Below are 24,235 nucleotides of genomic sequence, written 5' to 3'. Positions count from 1 at the left end.
GAAGAGACTATATAAAATCTAGTATAGTGTATATGTATATATGCCTTAACAAAACCAACCACACCTCGTATATTTACCCCCCCATCCCCCCTACTTCCCAGCGCTCGCGCGCCATCCATTCTTCTTCCCTCTAAACCTCTATCTCCAACCTTTTCTGCGCCAACCGCAACAGCCAATTCTTCTCGCCCACCTTATTCTCGTACATCGTAAGCGTCTCATTGACCGCCTCCTGCAGCTCAATCGTCGTCTTCTTCGCGTACTCGAGCCCGCCCGTCGCTTTTATGTCGTCGAGCGCGAGCTTGCGCACCTCTGGCGAGAGGCCGTTGCCCGCTTTCCGCTGCTGCAGGATGCTCTGCAGGCGGCTGCGGTGCGGCGACTTGGAGCGGAAGGCGTGGATCAGCGGGAGCGAGATCTTGCCTTCGCCGATGTCTTCGGCGAACCCTTTCTTTTTGGTGTACTGTGTCGATGGAGGTAATGGTTAGTAGGTAGTGGGAGGGAAGACTGGTTGGTAATAGATGGCCATTGCGGGAACGTACCTCTTCGCATTGGAGATTCTGGTAGTCGTCGCGCGCCTGGAAGAAGCGGCCGACGAGTTTCATGAGAAGGCCGGCGTCGAGGTCTTTGTGCTTCGTAGCTTCGGAGCGCATCAGTTCGGCTAGCATGATGAAGAGGCTTCCGGTTTCTGGTAAAATGAAGGTCAGCATCATACCTGAATCATAAATAACTAGAAGGCTTAAACACTTACTTCCATCGACCATAGTAAAGTATTCTTCCTCGGTGGGTATCTCCGTATTGTGCGTCCAGTGGAGGTCTAGCCCCTGACCGATATGCCCATCAGTGAGTCTGTCTATAAAAATGCGCACAGCATGGGGCGAAAGTGACTCTGCGGCTTTCAGGGCTTTCATTATTAGTAGGTTGGCGGAATTGAGGGTCTGATTGACACCAAAGACGACATGCGTAGATGGAAATCCTCTCCTTAATGGGGAGTTATCCTCAATGTCATCCAGCCTGATCACTGTGTCAGCAAGTGTTCACCAGGACTAAATACGATACATACATACATGAGGGAGGAGCTGTGTAGTAATTTTACGATTTCTCTAATAGTTGAGAGTGACCGTTCAGGAACGTGGTACCAAACTTCTAGGCCGTCTATCACCGCATTTCTGACCCCTTTCGACGGCATCATCTCCAAGTATTCTTGAGGCTGCAGGGCTATCTAGGAAATCGTAAGCAAAGGTATTTTTAAGCAAGGTCCTATTTGCTTACCTCCTCATACTGCTGAAGATGGACAACTTGGTTCTTCTTGTATTCGATTTTCTCGGGAGGATCAATCGATTGCCGGTCCGCCGCTTTTGGCTCAGGTTTCGAAGTCCGACGCTCTCGAATGCTATAGTCGAGGTACCTACGGTCTTTCAGGACCACGTCGATCTTGTCCGCCATCGTCGCAGCGTTGAGTGAAATCGGGCTACCAAGACTGTCCGTGATGCCAGAATCCGCGGTCTCTGAGCACGTGGCTCTTAGAGCTGGATATGAGTCTTCAGCGCCAAATCGGTAGCGGGCAGTCGTCATGCTCCAAGCGAAGTTCCCCGCCGTCACCAGATCGAGCAGCTCGAGCCACTCAGTTGTCTTGTCCGTCGCATCAGCGCTCGCCAAAAAGTCGTCTTTGGCCTTGCAGTACTTTTCCTCGCGCGCGAGGATCTCCTTTCGCAACATCTTCTTACCTTCCTCCGCGTCGACGGAATACCACTTCATGAAGAGGAAGATGGCGTTGGCGATCATCCCTTTGCCACCGTTGGCCTCGTGGTTCTTCCATTCTTTTTCCCACGAAAAGTAGTCATTCACTAAAACCCAGGCGTCGTAGGCTGCCCAGGTGAGCGCCAAGGTTTTCTCCTCTTCTTCGTCGTTTAAGGTGAAATCCATGGAAAAGCACAGCAGGCTCATAGTCCAGCTATACGATAGTGTTAGAGTAGCCTGTTGCTACTGTTTCATTCAGGTGTTGGGGAAAGACTCACGGGCAGCCCGCATCCACTACGCGGAATTTGAGGTAGTCGTCCATGGCAGTGAAGTCCATGTCTCTAATCTGAACAAACACTTCCGACATTTCCTTCCACAGACGAAGGCATTTCTTTGCTTGTTCCTTATCGACTTCCATAAGCTCCATGACCATCTTGGCTTGTAACTGTCGTCTTCTGACATGGTCCTTTGAGCCCTCACCGACTTCTCCGTCTAGTGTGAGACCTTCGATGAGTTGTCGATTCGCCACCACCAGCTTCCCGTCGTTAGATGAGCTTCAAATCCAACAGTTTCACCAACCAAGCCATGCTAACATACCTGAGATTCATCCTTCTTCTCGGAATACTCGATCACTAAGTATTGTCAATGTCGATTCCAAACACCCTAACCTAGTAAGGTCCCGAGGAATTCTTACCATCATCGTGGATATAGGCATACTCCACCATGTACGTTGTGAGCGCAAGGCGGTCGCTTAAGGCTTCACAGGCACACAAGGCAGTGAAGTTGCCGACGACCGGGTTGATGCATCCCACAGCGTAGCTGGATACCTCTTTGTTGCGAGTCGCGCCCGCCCGAGCGGCCTTGCTGGATTCCAGAAAGTCGACCTGGCACTGCCATGACCCTGCGTCCGCGAGACGGGCATCGCGGTGGATGCGCGGAGTGAACCGACAGAAATACTCCTCGCCCTTGTAGACGTGCGGTGGGAGAGGGAGAGAGTTGCGTATGAATGAGCTAACACCCATTATTGCTGAATAGTTCTCGGTTGGCTTTCCGAGTAATGCGATCAATGTCAGTGTGAGGTGGCAATTCATCGCAGAAGATCCCCGGCTGCTTTATAATACGACTTGGAGCATCCACCTCCGCAACCCGAGGACACGATCGAGGTCGCTATGGGAGATAATAGTGGTTCGAAACATCTCTGCTTTCTTCAGCAACGCCATGGTAAATAAAAAAAGCAGCTATTCGACTAAATATTGCCTACGGCTGTAGCTCGAGATAATCAAAAGAACAACATCGTGGGCTGTCTGGTATGCTCGGGCATGTCCATCGCAACGCCACCGAAGCTGAGAGAGCAGCCCTACCAGCCGCCATTGGCCATTGAGCGAGTATTGCAATCTCTATTCGGCCAAATATACCCAGGGATAGCCGTCGGGAGCTGCCTTGCCGGATTGCCATGATGAAACCTACCTGCTCGGGATTCGAACTATCTAGTAGATCGACAGTGTCAACGAATTGTACAGGTATACGAATGAGGAAGTGTGTATATCAACACGGCTTGTATTATCGTGTAATCTAGCTACCTAGTACATATGAAGTTTTCAAAGCCGAAACCTACGGTACGGGTCGATAAGCCACAGCACGGACGAGGGTAGCGATCATTTCCCAGCCAGATAGATGCTTTTTGAATTTCCACTTTCTTGAGGGAAGGAAATATGGCCCTTCTCTACCTAGATACAAGGGGCAAGAGAATGCGAGATGAAATATATCCCTTACTATCTACCTGGGTGCTAGGTATAGGCCAGATCATGAATGCTGTTCAATTGGATCTGATGGCGCCAATAGCGCTTTGGATTAGGACCAAAATTTCCGTTGTGCTCTGAAGGCGTGAGACACTAACGAAGAATGGAAGAAGCATACTTACCTTGGTATGTAGCAAGCAAAAAGAACGAAGTTGTTACTAATAGCCACGGTCTTGATCTCTAGTGGTATCGGTAATAGCGAAAAAGGAAAAAAATGAGCAATCACGCATGGATGTGGCGATCGGTATGATAGATCAGTTACTACCTATATGTAAACAAGGATATCTCCTCGGAAACCTCTCACCTAGGTGTCTAATGGGCTGTTCATCCTCTTTCGTCGAAGAGGCTGTCGGAGACCAAGCATGCCGTGCCAGCTGCGCTAAGACATGTCGTGGAACAGCAGTCACTTTCGTCCCCCAGATCAATCGGTCTGCTCTAGACACTGTGGCGTGGGGGGCGTTCGAGAGGGAGATAGCAAAGCCAAGTGAAGGCGTCCCTTTTCCCTTTTCCCTTTCCCCTCTCATCTACTCGGTGACGGGCCGTTCCTTCGTGATAACACAACTAGCACCCAATCTTTACCGTTGAATTGGCCGAGCTCGAGAGATAGCAGCGTAACTATTTGGACTGAGTTATTGCATACCTACCTAACCTGCAAGGCACTTACGCTCGAATAGTGGAACCAAAAGAAGAGGCAGCCAACCTACTTACGCAAGCCCTCCCCGCCTACTCATCCTCACCCCAAGATGGTCTGCCGTACGGTTCGGAAATTCGTGCACCAGAACTGCCCTTTCTGCACCACGGACATGACCTTCCTCGTCACCAAGTTAGCGATGAAGACGCCGAAGTCTGTCTTGATTCCTGCCACCATTGTCGGTGGCAAACTTCATGATGGCTTCAAGATGTGTCCCGTAATAGGGTCCTTGGATGTCACCAGCATGCCCGTCGTTGGTAAGACACGCACACCATATCATATCCTCCTTCCACAGACGAAATACCTGGAAGTAGCAGCGCTGACGAGTCATTTGATGGGCAGGGTCGCTAGTAGTAGGAGTCCGAGCAGCACAGGCGGCTGGGGCAGCGGCCGTCGCGCTAGAGAGTGCCGCGGTACCATTTTCGGGTGTAGTGGTCGGGAAAGAAGCACCTATCGGGGTTATTTCATCTGCGCTGGTTGGAAAGGTCCACGAAGTAGAAGACCTCAAGGGAACGCTGGAGGGAATTGCTGATAAGGGTAGACCGCGCATAGAAAAGAGGCATAAGATGCCGTTCCCGGAGTGGTTCTGATAGTCACTTTAGAGTAATCACCTTGTTGTGGAATGGCTCTACGCGATAAGTGAGCAAGTGACGGGAGAAAGATGGGATAAAGCATCTCGTAAGCTGTTGGTATTACGTGACGAGTTGAACGAAAGTTAGCAACCAGCTCTACTCGTTGATCAAGGTTCAACCATTATCGCCATTGCGCCTTCGTGGCTAGAATATTGAAGTTTAGCTTGGTGTGATGACGGATGCTTCATAGTCCGTATAGTGCCCAGTCTAGTCCACGACAGAAAGTTGGGCATCGCACAATTTACTTAAGACATTTAGTTGCTACCAAAGAAATATATTAATTGAGCACGTAGCAAGTAGCTCGGCAATTAATTCACAAGACGAGATGGTACCATCTCATGCCTATCCGTAAAGAAAGAAAAGCAATTCCCCTGGTACCTAGCGGGTATTCCCTCAAGTCTGAATGGCCTCTGTGTTGATGAACACTCGAAACCCGACCTCGAAACTTCCTGAAGCCACCTAGCAATTATCCATCGAACCGTCAAAGTATCATATTGATACAAACCGATTGTAAAGACTCCGAGGCCATTAAGACCTATCATATCTGAATGACTTCTGTGTTGATACCCACTCGAAACCTGTCTCCGAAAATTATTATAACCACCTGTCGATTACTCTTCAAGCCATCAAAGTATCAATATGATACAAATCAACGGCAAACCCTCATTAAGGCCATTGGGCGGGTAGGGTACCTAGGGTGACAGTATGGGTCACGGACGAGAAGACAGCATTGTTTCTTCCATAGAGTGTGTAGGCACTTCCTCGAGTCTTATCAATGTTACTGCTTCATTCCTTTCTTCTTTCTTTCCAGTAATGGTCAACCTGTATACAATCATAATGTTAGAACCTCACGTTGTTTCCCTGAAAGGCGGACAATGATAACATGTTTTGTCATGCTAGCTTTGGGTATTTACCTACCTAGCGTGCCCGGGAGGCCTGTCGTCGACGAGCCAGCCACGCATCGTGGTTGTGCTTCAGCAGGTGCTGAAGCATTCCGCGCTTGCGGACGTTGGGCTCGGCACAGCCCGGCCACTTGCACACCGAAGCATTCTCCTCGCCTCCAAAGCCACCATTCTGGTGCTCGTGGAGGAGGTGGTGGTGGAATGGCCGGGCTGCGACCATGAAAGGCGCTCTCGAGCAGCCTGGCCAAAGGCACTTCGAACCGTGGGCGGTTCGTTTGTGTCTGGCAACGTACCAGCTTCTTGCAAAGGCCAGGCCACACTCGTCACATCTGTAGGGTTTGCCCGGAATCTCCTCTTCCTGGTGCGGCTCGGAAACGGCAGTCTCGCCTCCCTGAATGGGGCCGTCACTCTCACCACTGTCACTGGCAATAGATTCTTCGCGACTGCTACTTTCGGATGAAAGCACGATCGAGGGCTCACGCTCAGGAATAGCTCGGTGGATCAAATCGGTCAAGCGATCCATTCTCACTTCCATGGTTGTAGTGACATGATTAATCGCTCGCTCTAGTCGATCAATCTTCTCGGAGAGTGACAGAAGGGTTGGCTCTGGTTGGGGGGCATGTGACTTTCGCATCGCTCGCGATTGAGCTTTCTTAGCTGGAGTCACATCAAACATTGAATGTCAGTAACGTGTTCCATAGACATACTTTGATAGCCTTGTATCCATATGAGAATGGAGAGGCAATGGGGGTAGATTAGGTGTGACATTACTAGCCACGTAGGTGACGATGTAATATTTCAGTGCGTAGATAGAGTAAAGAAATGATGATGGATCTTACCATTGTTTGACGGCATTGTCGTAGCTGCTGGATATTAGAAGCAATTATTTCTTGTAGCTCAATAAGCCGAACGATGTTCACGATATCGCGTTGACGAAGCGAAGATGAATGAGGAAAATGACTTGGTGAGGTTTGACGGGATGGGAGAGGGGTGTGGAATTTGGAAAGTAAACATCAACCCAAGATGCTTCAGCAATGTTTGGCTTAAGGCCTGTGGGACTAGGGTATTCATTACTACTACTGAGTACTCAGGTAGCTACTGAACAACCTGAGGATCCTATAATTCTACAGTGGGAAAGCACTGGGTAGGTGATCCCTTACAAGTATGGCATGGGCTAGCTCATCGAATAAGTCATGGAGTCGAAAAGATCGAAATAACGATATACCATCAGCGAGGCACTAGCTAGGAGAAAGCAAAGGGGCCCCTAGAGCAAAGTCGATATCCACTCCTTGTCAGGAACATGCAATGGGAACAGTTCAAAGGCAGAAAATCAAAGCAAATGGAGCGTTTATTCATCAGGTATCTTGGGGGATGTACAGCCAGTCTATCTTGGTCTATCTGGAGACCTAGTTAACCTAAACAGTTCACTGCTAAATGCCTAGGTATTTCAATATTGACGACATTCAATACCGCTTGTATCTAGAGGCACAAGTGGAGTAGCATTTGTTCGAATATCTAACTACCTAAGTACTGAAACAATTAGTAGATGTCCCAAAGATATATCAGTCAGCCTATATTTCAGGTTGAGAGGAATCTAAAAGGGGAAAAGGGGTATATCAGGGGTATAGAGTTGGAGTGAATGGACAGGACTTGTTTGGAAGTTTTATTTGAGCAAGGGGGGTCTGAAAGTTGACAAGTCTAATATCATTTGATATAGATCAGTTAGCTACTAGCTATCCTTTAAAACTTCTCTTCTTCTCATAATTATTAATTGGTATCAGGGTTATCTTGTAGTTGTTCATAGGATGACCATCAGCAGAAAAGGGGGGCACGTAAGCTTCAATGGCTCTGTTCGTTATGAAAGGGACTAATATTATATACTACAATTCAGCATAATTCCTACCTACGATAATCAGCAGATATGGTATGTACCTATTGGGCACCTAGGTAGTATCTTAGTAGATATTAAGTCACTCGTTGAGAGCTGTCCTTGCTAAAGTGCTAGGCAACTACATACCTACAAGCCCTAGGCAAAACTGGATTGCTCTTAAACTACTCTAGGGCTGGCTGCCTTACGATTTTGGTATTCATTATTTTATTGATGGTTGCTGCCCTAGTGTTCTGGCTTGGCTGATGGTTATATCCCGATGTGTAGAAGATGGGGGTAAGCTGCTGCGATAATCATTATCCTTTAGTACTGTGTATAATAACGACCTTATTCTAACCCCATTCATTTAGATTCAGTTTGAGGCTGGTGGTGACCTTAGGGTTCAATAAACTACAAGTGACTTATTTGTTACCAATACCGAATAATCACTACATTGATTAGTCGAGGTTATGATATGAGTATCTAGCTACCTGGTGGGAAATAAAGTTGTGACTTTGGCCTTACGATTATGGCAGCTGTAGCTTTATATGCTCAGTTATGCTCCTTGCAATAGTTTCTCAATGGTCTTAGAGCTACCTTTGAAAGAAAAGCCCATAGCTATCAAACAACAAGCAGCCTTCATTATTGCGAGGTCTATGCGGCCGCACATAATTATATATAGCCACGAGAACCTCCCATCATCATCATTGCAACTCTCAGTCTTTCATTTGTAAATCGACGACCTCCATCCTCGTGTGCGTATTTGATTCCTACCATCAAAAGACTAGAAACTGACATGAACCTTAGGTGGCCATCGCTCAACGACAACACTACAAACTCAAGCCTCCGATAACATCTTCTCAACTCATCGCCATGGCTGATGTTCTCGCTAAAGCCATGTTCGCAACCGGCGCAACATGTGTGGTGGGCTGCATCGCCGCCGCGAAGTATATAACGAACCGGCGCAAGCAAGCACAAAAAAACGTCCGCAGAGGATCAACAAGCAGAGATCCCCAATCAGATGAGATAGCTCGAGTTGAAGATGGTGTCACCTATCAGCGAGTTTACATCGGTAACGGCGAATGGGGTTGGGTTGTTGACGGCGGCTCGGAGGACGAGGGATACTCGACGGTCACACGATACCGGCATTTTGGCCAATAATTCGAAGATGTGTATTGATGGGACGCTGGGACTACCTTGGCTACTTAGGTAGTAGATACTCCTACATTCCGAAGTTAGAGGACTCGAGACGCGGCAGAAGGAAGATTCGCTAAGGTTATTTGGACTCGGAAGGGTTTCGTATGTTGATCCATTTACACCGTCAACAATGTACAAAACTTGCCCCCTTTCTTTCAATAGCACATACTAGGTACCTACCATGTATAATATTGAAAGACTTTATTCCCTACCAACCCAGTTCAAACGCTACAGAGCTTACATCTGTGATCGAATGAACGGAACTCCTAGGCACTTATCCATGAAAACAAGGAAGGGGACTGCCTCCGTGCTCCTGTTCAACAACTCGCGCCGCCACTCTGATCACTGCCTCAATTTGTTTACTCTATGGATTAGGTACCCAGGTATACAGTAAACTCATTTCTACAAGTATATACCCAACCGTACCCCTTTATCCTTGGCACTTTACAAAATACACCATTGCAGTCCCCTAGTTCGCCACGCATCTTCATTACCCTCAGGCAAACAGTCCGCCCGTCCTGTCTCTCCCCCTTAAGTATCTATACCTACACATACTGCTGCATGTGCCTCAGGCGCCATGGCTTCACTAGGCCTGCCCGGGATATTGGCACAGCGCCATCGTACCTTCGTCAGGAGTAAAGCAACCTTAGCTTTCTTCCATCCTTCTCCCTTCCTTCTGGATTGCACATCACTCCAAATACGCCGCCATCAGCAGCCCCACCGCCGCCTCCTGCGACCCCACCGTGACCCTGTCAAACGGGCCCTGCCACCTAAACCCGTAGTAGTTCCCCGCCGACGCATTCCGCGCATTCGCGTGCGCCGCCCTCGCATTGCCCTCCAGAAACGCCGCGTACGGCCGATCCGCGAGCGCCGCGTCGAGGCGTCCGAGCTCCTTGGCGAAGATCCCTTTAAACGCCGTGCCGTTGGGCTCGCACTCCTCCTCGGACGCGCAGGGCTCCGTCAGCACGCCGCCCTGCACCAGCGACGCGCTCGCGAGCACGGCGTCGGCGATGCGCCGCGCCGCGGACAGGTAGGTGCCGTCGCCGGTCGCGGCGTGCAGCTCGACGAGCCCGCCGAGGACGACGCCCTGGTTGTACGTCCACGTCGGCATCCCGTTGTTGACGCACGCCGCGTTGTCCGTCAGCCCGTCGTTGACGAGCCCCTGCGCGTTGACCATCCCGCTGCGGTTGAACCAGCTCCACTCCTGCAGGCTCCGGTTCAGGTACAGCGTGTCGCCGGGGATCAGGTTGTGCAGCCGCGCCGTCAGCTGCAGGTACAGCTCGTTGCTGATCGCGTTGTGGTAGGTGCCCGCGGGTATGTTCCAGATGAGCCCGCCGCCGCACGTGGTGGTGTTCCAGTACGCGTACATGTACGCCTCGTCCTCGCGCGCGATGGCCAGGTACATGTCGTCGCCGGTGAGCTGGTACATGCTGGTCATGGCGAGGGCCCACCAGCCTGTGTCGTCGGTGCTGTCGGCGCGGAAGTCGCCGCCGCCCTCCGGCCACCAGGATAGCGGCGCGCGCTGGATCGCGACCGTGTTCTCGGCTTGCACGAGGTACGCCCGCGAGCCGGTCCGCACCATGTAGTCCGCGAGGATCCACAGCGCGACGCCGCTCTGCCACCACGACGACCCGTTGCTGCTCGGGTCCCAGAGCCCGGTTGTCGGGTCGTAGAGCGTCATCATGGCGTCTACGGCGGCGCGCGTCGTGTTGAGGTTATCGCGACGGATCAGGGCCCCGGATATGGGGGTGGAGAGTAAGAGGAGGCAACATGTTGTCAGCCATGGTAGTTGCGACAACATATCTGCATAGCCCCAGACCTGTGCGTGAGGTGCTTTTAGTCGAAACTGGAAACTGTTCGAACTACCTAGATGCCTCGATATAATAGGTATGTTAAGAACAGAACCATGGAAGTGTCGTGTGAGTAAACACAACGTCTAGATAAGTAGTAGAGAGGCGTCAATGTCTCGCCTCGTTCGGGCCCGGCAGTCAAGGTCTCATATAAGATGGGCATTATCGCACACTGTCAATATAAAAAGGAAAGCCATCCATCTATATCTATTAGACGCGCGACTTCCCACTAGGTCTCCGGGCCAGTTGTGTCGTATCGTGTCCTGCTGTCAAAGTCCCTTTCATCTCCTTTTGATCCGGATGCAAATAGCAGCGGTGCAATTTATAAGCGCCTTGGTGTGGCGCGTCCCTTGGGGTTTGTTTTTTTCTCCGTTTCCCAAATGGTATAGGTAGAATAGGGGAGAGTGTTTTGGTTTTCGTGTCTGCCAAAACCCATCGCGATTTCGGAAAATAAAATAAGGATTTCATATAGGTAGGTCAAGCAAGATTGAGCCGGGCATGCGAGAGAAAATAATACGAGGAAGCCACCCGATGCACGCAGGCCCCTTGTCGAGGTAAAAGAATTGCTAAATATAAACCATGCGTGCTTGCATTTGCGTTGTCCGAGTTTGTTGGGCGCTGCAGGCGCATGTGATTCGCAGGAAGAGCTCCCAGTTTATTTATTGACTCTTAATAACCTTCATTAGGTACTCCGTAGTCGTGTCATGTAACTTGATCTCGCTACATGGCTTGGGTTGAAAGAAAAGAATGAATCAAAAAGGGGGCAGATGGACGATAGAGATGAAGAGGGGGAGGCTCAGCGTGTCGCCGCCGCATGTTTACCTAGAGTTGTATCTATCCAACCGTACTTACCTACATAGGTACTATGTAGGTAGGCACCTATTGCTAGATTTACACTCGCTCAAGTTGAGTTTGGCAGCGTTCGATACGGAGTGCCACAACCCCTTGCATTAATATCGGGATGAAGGAGATAGGCAAGTAATATGAATCACGGCTTTCTAAGACATACATGCATAGCTACCTGGTACCTACATGCATGCATGCAGGTGTAAGTCGCACGCCAGAAGCCTAAAGTTGCAGTGGCCAGGGGAAGTACTGTAATACCGGTAATATTGCTTGGATATGCAGGACACACTTGATGGTTCCTTTTCCATGTTGCTACCTACAAGTTTACTCCTATTCGATGCGTATTGTCAAGAGGGAGAAATTCCTACTGTCAGAAATTGAGGTACGTAATATGCGGGTGTATTCAATGATCTACTATGTACGTAGCATATTTACGTAGATCCCAGGTTTGATCTCAACTTGGATCTTAATGGCAAGATTCAACCGCGATCTACTGCAAGGAATATATTTACGTTTTATGGTACGGTACCATCCCATCCATACCTATGTGCCTGCTCAACTACATGTATGTGCCGATAGGCGCCCATGAAGAGAAATGATCTACGAAAGGAGCAAGTGGCATCCTCAGTGGATCAGCCCCTTTTCTTCTACCCATGTCATTCATGCAGCCATCGAGCTACAGAATTTGAAGGATAAAAAAACAGTAAGAGCTAAGCGGGATTGGCTGGCCGCGATTGAAAGCAGGACCTTCTTGAAGGTGCATAATATTACGCTGCCAAAACAATTAAGGGAGTTGATGACTGTTCCAAGTATATCGAGCTTGGAATAGGGGCAAATGTCTTGAACTAATACTTACCCGCCGCTGGAAAAGCCACTCGCCTAAACTCCATGCATTAATCTTCACATCAACGAAGAAAGATCGAGGAATAATGAAATGAATCAGCTCGCCAATTATGTTCGTACTTTTTGCTCGGCTCAAATAATTATTACGCTACACTACTTGAGTAGGTATGCAGAATTGAAAATCCAGGTCGGATATAGCAAGGACACTTGTTCTTGGTACATACGATCTATCTATCGTACACTTTTAAAAGGCATTTGCGCGTCGGGTTTCCTGATTTCGTAACTCCTTAATTTCATGATCACTTTATAGCCCCCCGTCCCCCCATTTCCTATGCGCCGTGGCCGCCTGTTCATGACGGTTTATAATACCAGGGTTCATTAAAAACGTGATATCGGTGGCCCCTAACGCCCACACCACGGAACCGGGCCGGGAATCTCCAGCCCTCAGGAACTTCCTTTTCACTTACTCTGCGATTTCTTGACGGTGAGTCGCTGTCCAATGCTGCGACTTGCGCCTTCTCAGTCTCGGTCGTTGGTACCACGAATTTCGCGACTTGCAATTCAGTGTCGGTAATGGTGCTCCGAGATATCCTTGCATAGCCTACTCTCTGGATGTGTTTATATAGGATATATTCGCACCATCGATCCCAGTCTTTTGGATCCACATCGTGCATCCCCGAGGTCTCAGAAACGTAAGTGTTATAGTTGCCTTTTAGGGGTTTGGTAACCAGGTAGGAAAGTAATATGGAGGGCCTTGGGGAGGATCCCATCAACTTGGAGAGATACGCAGCCTGGAGACGACGGTCTTCAACATCCTCTTCTTGTCCCGAATGAAAAACGAAAACATCTACCAATTCGCCATACGCATCGAGGGTCGCGTGAATAGCGGGGGCGAGTTCACCAACTGGTGACGGAAGCAAGTGATGCGTTGAATTCACAATCGGAAACTTCGACAAGAGCGCGGCACCCCAGGTATGCTTGTTTGGACCAGGGCCATAATCAACATACATGCCCAAGTCTTCTGCGAAGAACTGGGTGGTATCCCTGTTTCCCATGATGATCCGTTGTAGATCGGATTCTAGTAAACCTATGACATCGATTTCTAGCTCTTTAATCAAATTACTTATGCGATTTTCTGAGGACCACATATCGTTGTCGAAGGAGAAGTGGATGGTCCAAATACCGGCAGTGATGAGCCTCGAATCTTCGTGGTACGGTTTATGATCATATACCGGGAAGCGCCTAAGTGCAGAAGCAATGAAGAGGATATTGACGATACCGAGTGCCAAAGTATGATACTTGCGATGTTGCGACCAGAATAGCCCTCCACGAGCGTCATATTGACGCGAGTTCAATGACGTTAGGTTAAACACACCAGCACCAACGAGTAGCATCATTGTAACCATGACCCAATCTGTATGCTCACGAACAAGTGGCCCGCCAGGGACGAAGGCATAGGCAACTACCCATACATGGAATAAGACCATAAAGTTGTATATGAGGAATCCAAGACCAAATGTCGTTGCTGGCCTCTTCTTAGCCGCTGCACTAAGTATGGGGTAAGAAATCGCTGTGAGATAGAAGGCTATTATAAGAGCACCAGAGTAACCAAACCAGTGAGGGTAAAGAGTGAGGATAGCCGCTCCTAAGCATCCAACGCCGTAGATCGACCACGTACTGACAAGGTTCGGTAGACGGACTCCGGTCAGCAAGCCGATAGTCATCGCAGCCAACGTGAACCAACCGTGGGGAACAGCAAGAGGGCCTCTGACAGGATACCCATCCCACGCCCATGAAATCATGGTGCTCGTGTCAGAGAGTAGAGAATGCAGACCGAAAAAGAGGCCGGCAACTCCAAGAGCAGCTAGGAATGATGATCCATCCTGTTTTTCATTGGTAACAATTCCAGTGTTCAATGGTCCCTTCCGAGTAAATCTTAACATTGCAAGAAGAGCTAATACCAGGCCTGTGTAGTTATAGCCACCGTTTTCGGCGTGCATGATTGGCCATATCGGGTTATTGGTCTGCCATGCAAACTTGACAGCGGAGGACGCAATGAGTCCGGCAATCCAAGCTAGGACTTTGGACTCAAGTCGAGTCTCAGAAACCGACTCGGAGTATAGCGTAGCAGCCCATGATAGACACGACATGGCAACACCAAAACCCACAGTAAAAAGCCGGTAAGCAGGGTCTTTGACTTTCCACGCAAGGAGCCCACCGAGTGACAGAAAGTGGCACGCGCGCAAATTTTGGGTTACTAACAAACGAAGTGGTTTGATTCCCAGAAGAAAAGGCGAAATGGTTGACATGACTAATACTTCATAGCCTGAAATTCCCATATGCCAGAGTGGGAAGTACCAAACCACCACACCTAAGCTTGTGAGCATAGACCAAAAAACAAAGCCATGGTAGACTTCAGCAGCCGTATCAAACGTCTCAGACCACGAGAACTTGACGTTAAAGATGCTGTTTATGATCTTTCCTTTCTCTCTTGTAGAATCGGTGTTCGGTTTGGAGGATACATGAATTCTACAAAACCCAGTCAGAATATTGTTGTCGAAATACCACGTCCATGGTATTCCCATGTCAAACTCGCTCGGGCTGATGTGATGATTCTTAATAGCGACCCATGCTTTGCAAATTGTCCATCTCCCCCCTAAAATAGTGGATCGGGAAAAGGGGGGTCGCTAATTTATAGAATTAAGGACAGCTGCCTTGTGAAGGATCTATTTTGGTGGTAGCGATAACGAAGGCTATGGGGATATCGCAGAGCTTTATTCGTAGAAAATTCAGACTACCGCACAGGTGCATGTGTCTGGATTATAATAACGATAGCCTAGGCTGGGAAGTCACCAAGTCTTCGTTGGTTCTTCGTGGTCGATATTTGCAATTGCTCAAAAACACGTCTAGGTAAGAGAATGGTTGGAATACCGAATTCAGCCCGGGCGAGTATGCAGGTGGTACCAAGTTTACCTGGGGAGTCTATGTACGTACCCCTTGCTCGAATCCTTTACATCTCTCACGACGATCTCAAAAGTATCGAAGTCGAGGGCAGTAACTGCATCGAAAGCAACATCGTATACAATTAAGGACCATTCGATGAATGCATACGTCGTATAAGCTACTAATAGTGAGTTATGCACGTCAGCAAAAACGGAAAGTGAGATTGACTCACCTCCTGCTACACGGTGAATCTTGTGCTGAATGTAGAAATATATCATAAACGGAATGCTGCCAAAAAATGCAGTACAGAGATATTTTCGATACTTAATTGCTCTCAGATTTGGCGGGCTTAAGGCAATGCAGCCAATCGTCCAAGGGACGGTGGCTACCATGTAAGAAATCATAAAGATATCGTGCCAATCATGATCGTCAGTCGAAGTTACGTATGTCCAGCCAGCACACGTAAGAGTCCTAAAGATGCCAACGCCGGCGACAAATTTGGCTAGTGCATTTCCAGATTTTGCCGTTAAGAGGTACCATAAGGCAACTAATGCGAATCTGGGGCCCGAAGTCAAGGCTATGAAGACCTGAAAGAAGGATCGTTCGGGGTATCGATCGCCTATCGTAGCGGAGACAGATGGGAACCACTCATCGGGATAACCGTAGAATTCGTTCTGGACGATCTTGTGAAGATGGAGGTACATGCCCACAGCGAGAGCGCTGAGGAAAGCAGCTATATAAATGTGAATGACATTGATCAGCATATAATAGAATCCTTCTCAATGATGTATGTAGATATATAGGAAGCAAAAGCACTAACCAGACGCAATAGCAGTATGGGCCCACGACACCCATTTCGCATTCAGGGCGATGACTGTCCCGAAGTCTTTATCCTTATATTTAGAAGACATATTGCATTTTCGGGCTTGTGTAAACAGGAAAGCCACAAAGTATCTCAGTATGTAAGGGTAAGGGTAAGGTAAGTTTAACGAGGTGAAGATTGATGAAAGTTGCAGGAGGCAAAAAGAATGTTAGGGAGAGCGTTGGCTTCCGCGTATGTAGCAGTTGTTTATCCGGAAACCTCGGCGATGCGCAAACCAAGAACCAACAAGAAAAAAAAAGAAAGATGCTAATTCATCGTCATGGCATGTTGGTATTACTTGGTATTCCCTATCACTGTCAAGTTACCAGGTCCCTCCCCCGCGGTCCAGCTTGGTCTAAGCTCCTTTCTGACGTGCTCAGCAAGGGTATGTCCGATTACCGAGTAAATTATGGTAGGGCTTAGGTGCATATAATTCTTATATTGGTGGACCGAGCTTACCGACGGACAGAACTAGCTCCCGTCGCACCGAGAACCTTGTTAGTTATCTTGGCAGCATTGGCAATAACACTAACCGATGAAATAATTATGGGTAACGGATCCAAACGTTATCGATAGATACAACAGTCTCCACCATAACTTTTTTTTTCTTTTCCTTTCATTTCATTGGCATCACGAAACATTCTACGCTTCTTCACCTCTTAGGTATTTCCACCAACTTCAACCTTTTCCCGAAATCGCCATACCATCTTGATTGCCAATTGAACTCTTACTGGGTGTTGGGCTTTGTAGAAAGGATTCAAAATGGCAGGCGTCCCTGAGAAAGCTCGGTTTTACCTCGAGCGTGCCGTGCCCCAGCTACGCGAATTCGAATCCAAGGGTATATTCACCACCGATGAGATCCGCTCCCTAGTACGAAAGCGTACCGATTTCGAACATATTGTCTTGTCTCCCGGTAACAAAGCGACCGATTGGCTCAATTATGCTGCATGGGAGAAATCACTGGAGTCTCTCCGCGCGAAACGATGCAAAAGGTTAAAGGTCCGCACCTCGTCCAAGCACACTGGCGAAGGGCGGGTATTCGGGATATTGGATCGAGCAGTGAACAGACACCCAGGGAATGTTGAGCTATGGAAAGAGTACTTAGCTTATGCGAAAGATATGAAGGCCTCCAAGCGGTACAGGAAAGTCATGACCAGAGCATTGAGAATGCACCCAGCAAAACCTGAGCTCTGGGTAATGGCAGGCAGGAGGTCCGCAAATACTGGAGACATGCAGGCTGCGAGAGGCTTTTTCATGCGTGGTGCTAGGTTCTGTACCAGAGATGCCACCGTCTGGCTCGAATATGCCAGATGCGAGATGGAGTGGCTACAACGAATGGATGCGAAGAAGGGCAAAAAGGGCGGCGCAGAAAAAGCATTACAGGAACAGGCTGAACAAAGTGACGATGAGATCAAATTAATACAGGATAGCGAAGATGAGGAGGCCGATGAGGATGGCCAACTAACACTACCGGATCCTGGGACTTCAGTCGAGGCGTTCAGCGAAGACACAGCCAAAAAACTGGAAAGCAACCCTGCGCTAGATGGAGCTATCCCGTTAGCTATCTTCGACATCTCTAAGAAGCAGCCCTTCTTTAATGCTACGGTAGCAGAACAATTCTTCAATGTCTTCGCCATATCCAATCCTATTCCTGCGCAAGCTCGAATTATTCAACATGTTTTGGATACCATGACTGAACTATATCCCAACGATCCGGCGACGGACTTCTGTCACGTTCGACAACCTTTGGTGAATATCGACATAAACTCACCCCTATATCCTAAGGCTCTACGGGAAGCATTAGCTCGGCTCAAGTCATCTCTTTCTACAACAGTCAACAAGGCTTCATTAACTGAAAAAGTGAAGTCGTGGATAGAACCAATTCTGGCTTCGGAGGATCTTGATTTGGGTATCCGAACTGTTCTGGAGCATACTCTTCGAACTCTACCGAAGCCTTGAAGTGGGTGGCTCTCCGCCCCAGGCTTTATTCCATTATATTACATTTAACGAGGTCTTAGCTGATCTCACCGCCTCGCTCTCTTATTATACCCATCAAATACTCAAACTCGGTCGCAGACACACGACTCACACTCAGCCGGCTCTGCTTGATCATCTGCATGCTCTCAAGTGGTTGTCCCGGTTTACCCATCTCGCGAAGTTCCTTCAGTCCGATTTGCTGCTTGAACTTACTGTGGAATTTGACGTGCACGACGCTCCATTTTGGCTCGTCAGGTTTCGAAGAAGCATCGTAATACGGTGCCTTGGGGTCATGCGCCGATACTGGCATTCTGGTCAGAAGAAGGGTTTAAGAGAAGTAGGGGCGCGTATATTTACCATCTGGGGAATGCTCTTGCACAACTTCCATGGTACCTACGATTCCCGGCTCCTTACAGTTGGAGTGGTAAAAGAAAGCTATATCGCCCTTCTTCATCGCGCGAAGATTATTACGGGCAGCGTAATTGCGGATGCCTAGGCTACGGTGTGAGCGCCCATATACCCTAGATAGAATAAACACATGGTGTCAATGCGAATACTTACCATCCCAAGGCTCGGGCTCAGTCCGTGAGGCTAAATCATCAATGGAAAATTTCACATCGGTGCCATTCTCGAAACGTGACTCGGGCTCGGCTTTCATGAGCCAATATGACCTTTCCGAAGAATCGGACGCTTCACCTGCTGTCGTACTTGGCAGCTGTGTGTCCTTACTGGTCTTTGGTTTCGCCTTTGGCTTAGGCTTATTGAGATTCCTGTGAGTTTTATGAAATTTGAAATAAACGTTGAGTAAGGAATGAATTTTCTTACTGGAGACACTTTTATATCTTCCTTCTTAACAGCCCCCTTTGCTTTCACTGCCTTCGCTGCTTTGGGTGCATCGCTTTCTGGCTTTGCCACACCACTGTCACTAGCCTGCGTTGCTGGCTCTGATGGTTTTCGACGCGTCGACCTCCTTAGCGTAGTCGTATCCGTGTCCGGCTGGACCGCCGCGATCTGGCTTGCTTTTCTCTTGACCATTTTGACAGGAATGAAGCTGCTCCTCGACAATCTCAAGGATGTCAGATATCGAAACTGGATTAAATATCGAGATGAAGATGAAATTACTTGGTGCCAGAGTTGGGTTATTGCAGGCATTGAAATTGCGATGTTGTTCTGGTAAAACTTCGCGAAGAGATGAATGAATGTGTCGAATGCCTGGTAGATGCATAAAAGGGTTTAAATACACTAATTGATGCAAATTGGTGGTCCGTGCGCTAACTAGAATCTAGATTCTCAGAATCTCAGGGGCCAAAAACGTTCCTTGGAATTCTCCGATCTTGAATCTCGAAACTTCAGATTCACTACATCTGTGTATCTCTCTCTAACTATATACAACACCAGAAGAATTATATCGGTTTCTTTCACTTTAACAATGCCATTGTATGCCATTGTCTCCTTTGTCTACATCGTATGCCCAGATAGATATAAATTTCCATGTCCGCGCATCAGAGACATCAACTGTCCGAATCGTGTTTTCGATTTCGGAAAACTTAAACAAGCACAGAATCAATGGGTATCGAATGAGATATTGTAGGTGTATCAAGGAACTATTTTTTGAAAAACTATTTTCGTTCTTCTATCCTGTTAATCTATCAAAAAACTATGGCTACGAAGACATTCTACGCTAATCTACTCCCCTTCCCTCTCCCCCCTTTACATATTGCTAGATGCGATATTCATACCTAGGTAGGTAGGTAGGTATGAATGCAGAGCAACAACCGCTGTCGATTTAACAGTGGTCAAAGTCGAGCGCCACAATAACGTTCCAGTTGTTCGGGTCGAAGTAGTCTGCCGCAAACTGCTGCCCGCGGACCCTCGCCGAATCATCGAAGGTCTGGCACGCGTCGACGATGTCCTGCGCGTAGTCGGCGACGTAGTCGGCGTCGACCCAGATGTCGCGGGGGTTGTCGTTGCAGAAGTAGATGGCGCTCTTGTGGCTGCACGACACGCGCGAGCACACCCGCGGCCCCGGGCCGATGTGGAACGACCCCTCGATCCCGTGCAGGTAGTCGATCCCCTCCTGTATGCGGAACACCTGCGCCCACCAGAAGTCGGCCGGCTGGCAGTCGAGCTTCGGCCCCGCGCGAACGGCCAGAGCAGACTTGCCGCCGAGCGGGAAGCTGGGGTTGGCTTTCCGGATTTGGTACTCGATGTCTTGCATGCTGAAGCCGGTGAAGGTCAGCTTGGGCCCGTTGGCCGTGATGTTGCCGGACCAGGTGGTGTCGGCCAACTTGTAGCCAGCGGGGAGACCGCCGCTGCCTTGGGGTTCTTGGGGATTCCCGTGGACTGAGGTGATGGCCGTGGAGAGAACAGCGGCGATGATGCTAGCGAATCTCATGGTGAAGGTTGGGTTGAGGTGGTAAAGCGAGATGCTTGATTGCGTTGTGAAAGTTGTACAGTGTTGTCGAAACTACGCTTAGTAAGAGTTGGTGATTGGAGAGGGGCTCTAGAAAGGGTGTGTGTAGGAGTGTATGAGTGTAGTGGTCTGTGGGAAAGGAAAATGGATGAATTCATCGTCGACTGTGGGAATACTTATACGCCGTGAGAACATCATACCTTCCCAGGTGTATGTCAACGATAGGGGGCGTTCACACACACCGCTACTGATACATGACGATGGTAGTTGTTGAGATACAAGTCCAATGTTCCGTAACGAAAGGTACTGGTATACAACACCCCCCTTTGTTATCCAGTGATATTGTCAACCTTTACGGCTAATACTTCCACATTGTAACCGTTACTTCCAAGATCTCGCGTATCCCGAAAAAAGACCCATCTAAGCAATCATGAATGCTAGATAAAGTATACAGCGGAGACGGTGAGTAAAGCTGGTAGCTATAAACAGTAGGTCCTCGACTCTCTTCACAGGGCCTATATAGTACATCCACTTTCCCACGAGGAAAATACTTCAGAAGTGGGTATTATGAATTGTTTGCCCACGTTTTTCATTAATTAAAACTCATTAAATCTCACTTATATCCCTACCCAGCTAATGTCATGATATATTACCCCCCACGTGGAACCCTTATTCCTTATTCCTTATACTCGATATTAAACGGCACCGTCTCCACGATATCCCAGTCCTCGTCCTTGGCCGCATCGCCAAACACCCTCACCGCGCTGACGATGAACGCGTAAGAACCGTCGGGCACCACCGTCCCGTCGTCCAACGCACCGCCAAACGTGGTCGACAGCCCGTTGCGCGCGACCAGCGTCAGCGGGAACCCCCTCAGCGACCCCAGGCTCGCGTAGCCCTTCCACTGGGTCGTGGGCAGGTCCGTGGGCGTCAGGGCGACGAGCTCGGCGCGCACCTTCTGCGCGCCCATCGTGGGCCAGATGGCGAGCTTCGGGTATATGACGCCGCTCGCGCTGGAGTTGCTGCCGGGGCGCGCGAGCGTGAAGGTCGTGTTGGCGGCGACGGGGATGTTGAAGTGGCCGTTCGTGCTCGTCAGGAAGACCCCGCCGTCGTACCCCGGCTGCACGATCGGCGTCTTGTACAGGCTGCCCCACACCCCCAGGTACGGCAGCACGAGCGACTCTTCCCGAGTGCTGTTCAGGGTGATGTACCCGCTGTACACGGGCAGCAGCGTCGCGTTGAGGCTCTCGGGCGGCGTCAGCGTGACGGTGACCTCGGACTTGCCGCCGGCCGGGACGGTGATCTCGTCGGACGCGAAGGCGAGCGAGGCCCAGCCCTCGGCGGAGGGGTTGGGGAAGCTGGTGCTGTCGAGGACGTCGCCGCCGCCGGTGCCGAAGGTGTACTGCGTCAGGGCCTTGGCGTGGCCGAGGACGTAGGTGACGGGCTCGGTGGCGGTGTTCTCGATCGTGAAGGTGCGCGCCGCGACGAAGTGGTCGCTGTCGTTGAAGGAGAGGCTGCTCTCGCTGAGGATCGTCGTCGCGTGCGCCGCGTCCCACGCCTGCGCGATCCCGCCGCCCTGCTGCGCCACGGGGGCGAGGATCTCGTTGTGCGCGTTGGTCCCGTCGAACCAGACCTTGGGCTTGGCGGTGGACGAGACCAGGCTTCGCAGGACCTTCGGGTCCTTGGTTCCCCGTGCCTCGACGATCAGCGCGAAGATGGCGGCGAGGAGGGGCGTGGCCATCGATGTGCCGGACAGAACAGCGTACCCGCCGAGCGGTAGGGGGTACGTGGAGAAGACGTCGCCGCCGGGGGCCGAGATCTGGGGCTTCACGTTGATCTCCTGGGACGGGCCCCAGCTGCTGGATCGAGCCATGTAGCCTCCGGCGACGTTGTTGTCGAGGTTGTGCACGTACATGCCGGCCGATGAGTAGTCATTGACGGTCACGGTGACTGTGCTGCCCTCGTTCAATGATGCGATGAACTGCTCGCCCTGCGCGACGGGAATCGAGCCAACGGCCTGGATCGACGCGTTGTTGATATAGAGGTCCGGGATTTGTCTGTTTCGTACGTTAGCAGCTGTATAGAAAGATCAAAGGAATTGTCGGGGATGATGTGTGGTCAACTTACGTATTGTCCTGAGCATACCATAGCACGTACTGGCCGCCCTTGGCAGCGACGTTTGCGGCTTGGATCTCGGTAGTGCACTCTCCGCCTGAGGTAGGGATACCGAGCAGCACGACTGTTTCAGATAAATCCGGTGTGTCGGCTGGGAGCTCACTGCAAGCATCTGTTCCTGCAGCCGTATCGTTGCCCGCAGCCCACAGTGGCACTGTTAGAAAGAAAGAGTCAGTAATCAGAGGGGAAAGGGGGGGGGTAAGTTCCGAGCATTACGTACGAGTAACGTTCACTTTGAACGAAGGGCTACCAAACCTGATCCCGAAACGTTCGGCTTCAACTCCGTCCTTCACGGAATAGGTACCCAGCTTCAGCATCGTCGGCAAAACAATGTTCTGGACAGAGCCGACCGCAGTGACATCTACGCCCGATGCAGGAGTAGACGGATACCACAGTCCCAAGTTTCCTGAGTTCCCGGGAGCCACAACGACCGGCACACCAGCTTGGGCAATGCGCGAGGCAGCAATGGCCCAGGGGTCCGAAGACCAACCGGAGTCGTCACCAGCCGAGCACGAGATGATGTCGCTGCCGTCCTCGAAGGCGCGGTTGAATCCCGCGATCAACATCTCGTTCGTAGTCTCTCCTCCGCAGCCGGTCGCCTTGTACATGCCTAGCTTGACGCCCGGTGCGGCGCCGGTGAAGTTATGCTCGTTAAGCTGCGCGGCAATAATTCCAGCGACGTGGGTTCCGTGGCCGACGCAGCCATCGTACGGGTCGTCGTCCGGGACGGGGACGGGAGAGGAGCTGTTGTCGCCGTTGAAGTCGTAGCCGTACTCGACCAAGCAGCCCTTGCCGAAGCATCCGCCGAGCGCCGGGTGCGTGTAATCGACACCGGTATCCACCAGGCCGATGCGCAGGCCTTTACCGGTGAAGCCCTCAGCGAGGAGCTTGTCGACCTGCGTCATGAGGTGGGGAGGGAACGCGGACGCATAGCTCTCCTGGCGCTTGTTCTTGTTATTGTTGAGCTGCCCGCCGACCTCGCCCCCGACGTTGCTGCCGACGAACTTGACCTCGGGCTTCGGGAAGGAGATCTTGCGCACGGGCCAGATGTTCTTGATCTGCGGCTGGGCGGCGAGCCTGCTGGCGGCGATCTCGGGCTCGGCGACGCTGTCCCGGAACTTGAAGGAGGCGCCCTTGAAGAGCTGGTAGTGCAGGTCCATGCGGTGCTCGACCTCGACGCCGTCGAAGTCGAGCCCCTGCTGGAAGCTGTTGGTGTCCGCGTCGTCCTCGAACTCGACGATGTACGCCCCCGGGACGATCGACTCGTCCACGGTGGGGGGGGCTGCTGCTGCTGTGTCGGCGGCTGCGACAACACTGGTGGTGTAGGCCAGCGCGCCCATCAGGGTCGCTAGCGTGGATTGAACTCTCATGGCGCCGGAGGTTGAAAACGAAAGACTGTTCTGCCGTGTGTTGACACGATGATCCAAGAGAACAACATTGCAAAGGGTGGTGCCGGCGAGAGGCTATTTAACTAAAGGCCTTCAAGGGCCAGGCCATTGAACTC

General features: G+C 50.4%; 9 protein-coding genes across 9 annotated transcripts; 2 read left to right on the top strand and 7 right to left on the bottom strand.

The window, feature by feature from the left end:
* Positions 1-130: 130 nt before the first annotated feature.
* On the bottom strand, positions 131-2,756 carry GGS25DRAFT_526490 (isoprenoid synthase domain-containing protein; the record flags this gene model as incomplete). Its single annotated transcript, XM_049265000.1, has 8 exons — positions 131-457; positions 537-682; positions 746-1,008; positions 1,062-1,216; positions 1,267-1,948; positions 2,013-2,269; positions 2,332-2,366; positions 2,429-2,756. 8 exons carry the CDS (start codon positions 2,754-2,756, stop codon positions 131-133), a joined length of 2,193 nt encoding a protein of 730 aa, XP_049112523.1.
* A 3,018-nt stretch (positions 2,757-5,774) lies between these two features.
* GGS25DRAFT_526488 (uncharacterized protein) lies at positions 5,775-6,392 on the bottom strand (the record flags this gene model as incomplete). Its single annotated transcript, XM_049264999.1, has 1 exon — positions 5,775-6,392. One exon carries the CDS (start codon positions 6,390-6,392, stop codon positions 5,775-5,777), a length of 618 nt encoding a protein of 205 aa, XP_049112522.1.
* Positions 6,393-8,206: 1,814 nt separating this feature from the next.
* Positions 8,207-8,786, top strand: GGS25DRAFT_526487 (uncharacterized protein; the record flags this gene model as incomplete). The annotated part of the gene is made up of 2 exons (XM_049264998.1): positions 8,207-8,344; positions 8,433-8,786. The coding sequence occupies 2 exons, from the start codon at positions 8,207-8,209 to the stop codon at positions 8,784-8,786; spliced, it is 492 nt and encodes a 163-aa protein (XP_049112521.1).
* Positions 8,787-9,510: 724 nt separating this feature from the next.
* Positions 9,511-10,623, bottom strand: GGS25DRAFT_526486 (glycoside hydrolase family 76 protein; the record flags this gene model as incomplete). The annotated part of the gene is made up of 1 exon (XM_049264997.1): positions 9,511-10,623. One exon carries the CDS (start codon positions 10,621-10,623, stop codon positions 9,511-9,513), a length of 1,113 nt encoding a protein of 370 aa, XP_049112520.1.
* Positions 10,624-12,437: 1,814 nt separating this feature from the next.
* Positions 12,438-16,468, bottom strand: GGS25DRAFT_511377 (Frag1/DRAM/Sfk1 family-domain-containing protein). The gene is made up of 4 exons (XM_049262717.1): positions 16,125-16,468; positions 15,537-16,037; positions 15,356-15,482; positions 12,438-14,890 (listed from the first exon to the last, which is right to left on the bottom strand). Exons 1-4 carry the CDS (start codon positions 16,213-16,215, stop codon positions 12,712-12,714), a joined length of 2,898 nt encoding a protein of 965 aa, XP_049112519.1. The 5' UTR covers positions 16,216-16,468; the 3' UTR covers positions 12,438-12,711.
* Positions 16,469-16,720: 252 nt separating this feature from the next.
* On the top strand, positions 16,721-18,378 carry GGS25DRAFT_93320 (U3 small nucleolar RNA-associated protein 6-domain-containing protein). The gene has a single exon (XM_049266161.1). The coding sequence runs from the start codon at positions 16,929-16,931 to the stop codon at positions 18,123-18,125; it is 1,197 nt and encodes a 398-aa protein (XP_049112518.1). The 5' UTR covers positions 16,721-16,928; the 3' UTR covers positions 18,126-18,378.
* GGS25DRAFT_526483 (DUF55-domain-containing protein) lies at positions 18,181-19,178 on the bottom strand (the record flags this gene model as incomplete). Its single annotated transcript, XM_049264996.1, has 4 exons — positions 18,181-18,446; positions 18,501-18,635; positions 18,705-18,900; positions 18,969-19,178. 4 exons carry the CDS (start codon positions 19,176-19,178, stop codon positions 18,181-18,183), a joined length of 807 nt encoding a protein of 268 aa, XP_049112517.1.
* A 701-nt stretch (positions 19,179-19,879) lies between these two features.
* GGS25DRAFT_93440 (uncharacterized protein) lies at positions 19,880-20,885 on the bottom strand. The gene has a single exon (XM_049266162.1). It carries the CDS (start codon positions 20,536-20,538, stop codon positions 19,930-19,932), a length of 609 nt encoding a protein of 202 aa, XP_049112516.1. The 5' UTR covers positions 20,539-20,885; the 3' UTR covers positions 19,880-19,929.
* Positions 20,886-21,232: 347 nt separating this feature from the next.
* GGS25DRAFT_516243 (subtilisin-like protein) lies at positions 21,233-23,891 on the bottom strand (the record flags this gene model as incomplete). The annotated part of the gene is made up of 3 exons (XM_049263173.1): positions 21,233-22,613; positions 22,684-22,885; positions 22,952-23,891. 3 exons carry the CDS (start codon positions 23,889-23,891, stop codon positions 21,233-21,235), a joined length of 2,523 nt encoding a protein of 840 aa, XP_049112515.1.
* Positions 23,892-24,235: the final 344 nt, after the last annotated feature.

This window comes from Hypoxylon fragiforme (genome assembly GCF_022984875.1).
Source record: "Hypoxylon fragiforme strain CBS 206.31 chromosome Unknown GGS25scaffold_10, whole genome shotgun sequence".
NCBI lineage: Eukaryota > Fungi > Ascomycota > Sordariomycetes > Xylariales > Hypoxylaceae > Hypoxylon > Hypoxylon fragiforme.
Note: the sequence above shows the minus strand (reverse complement) of the source record. Positions and strands in the feature narration are given on the sequence as shown.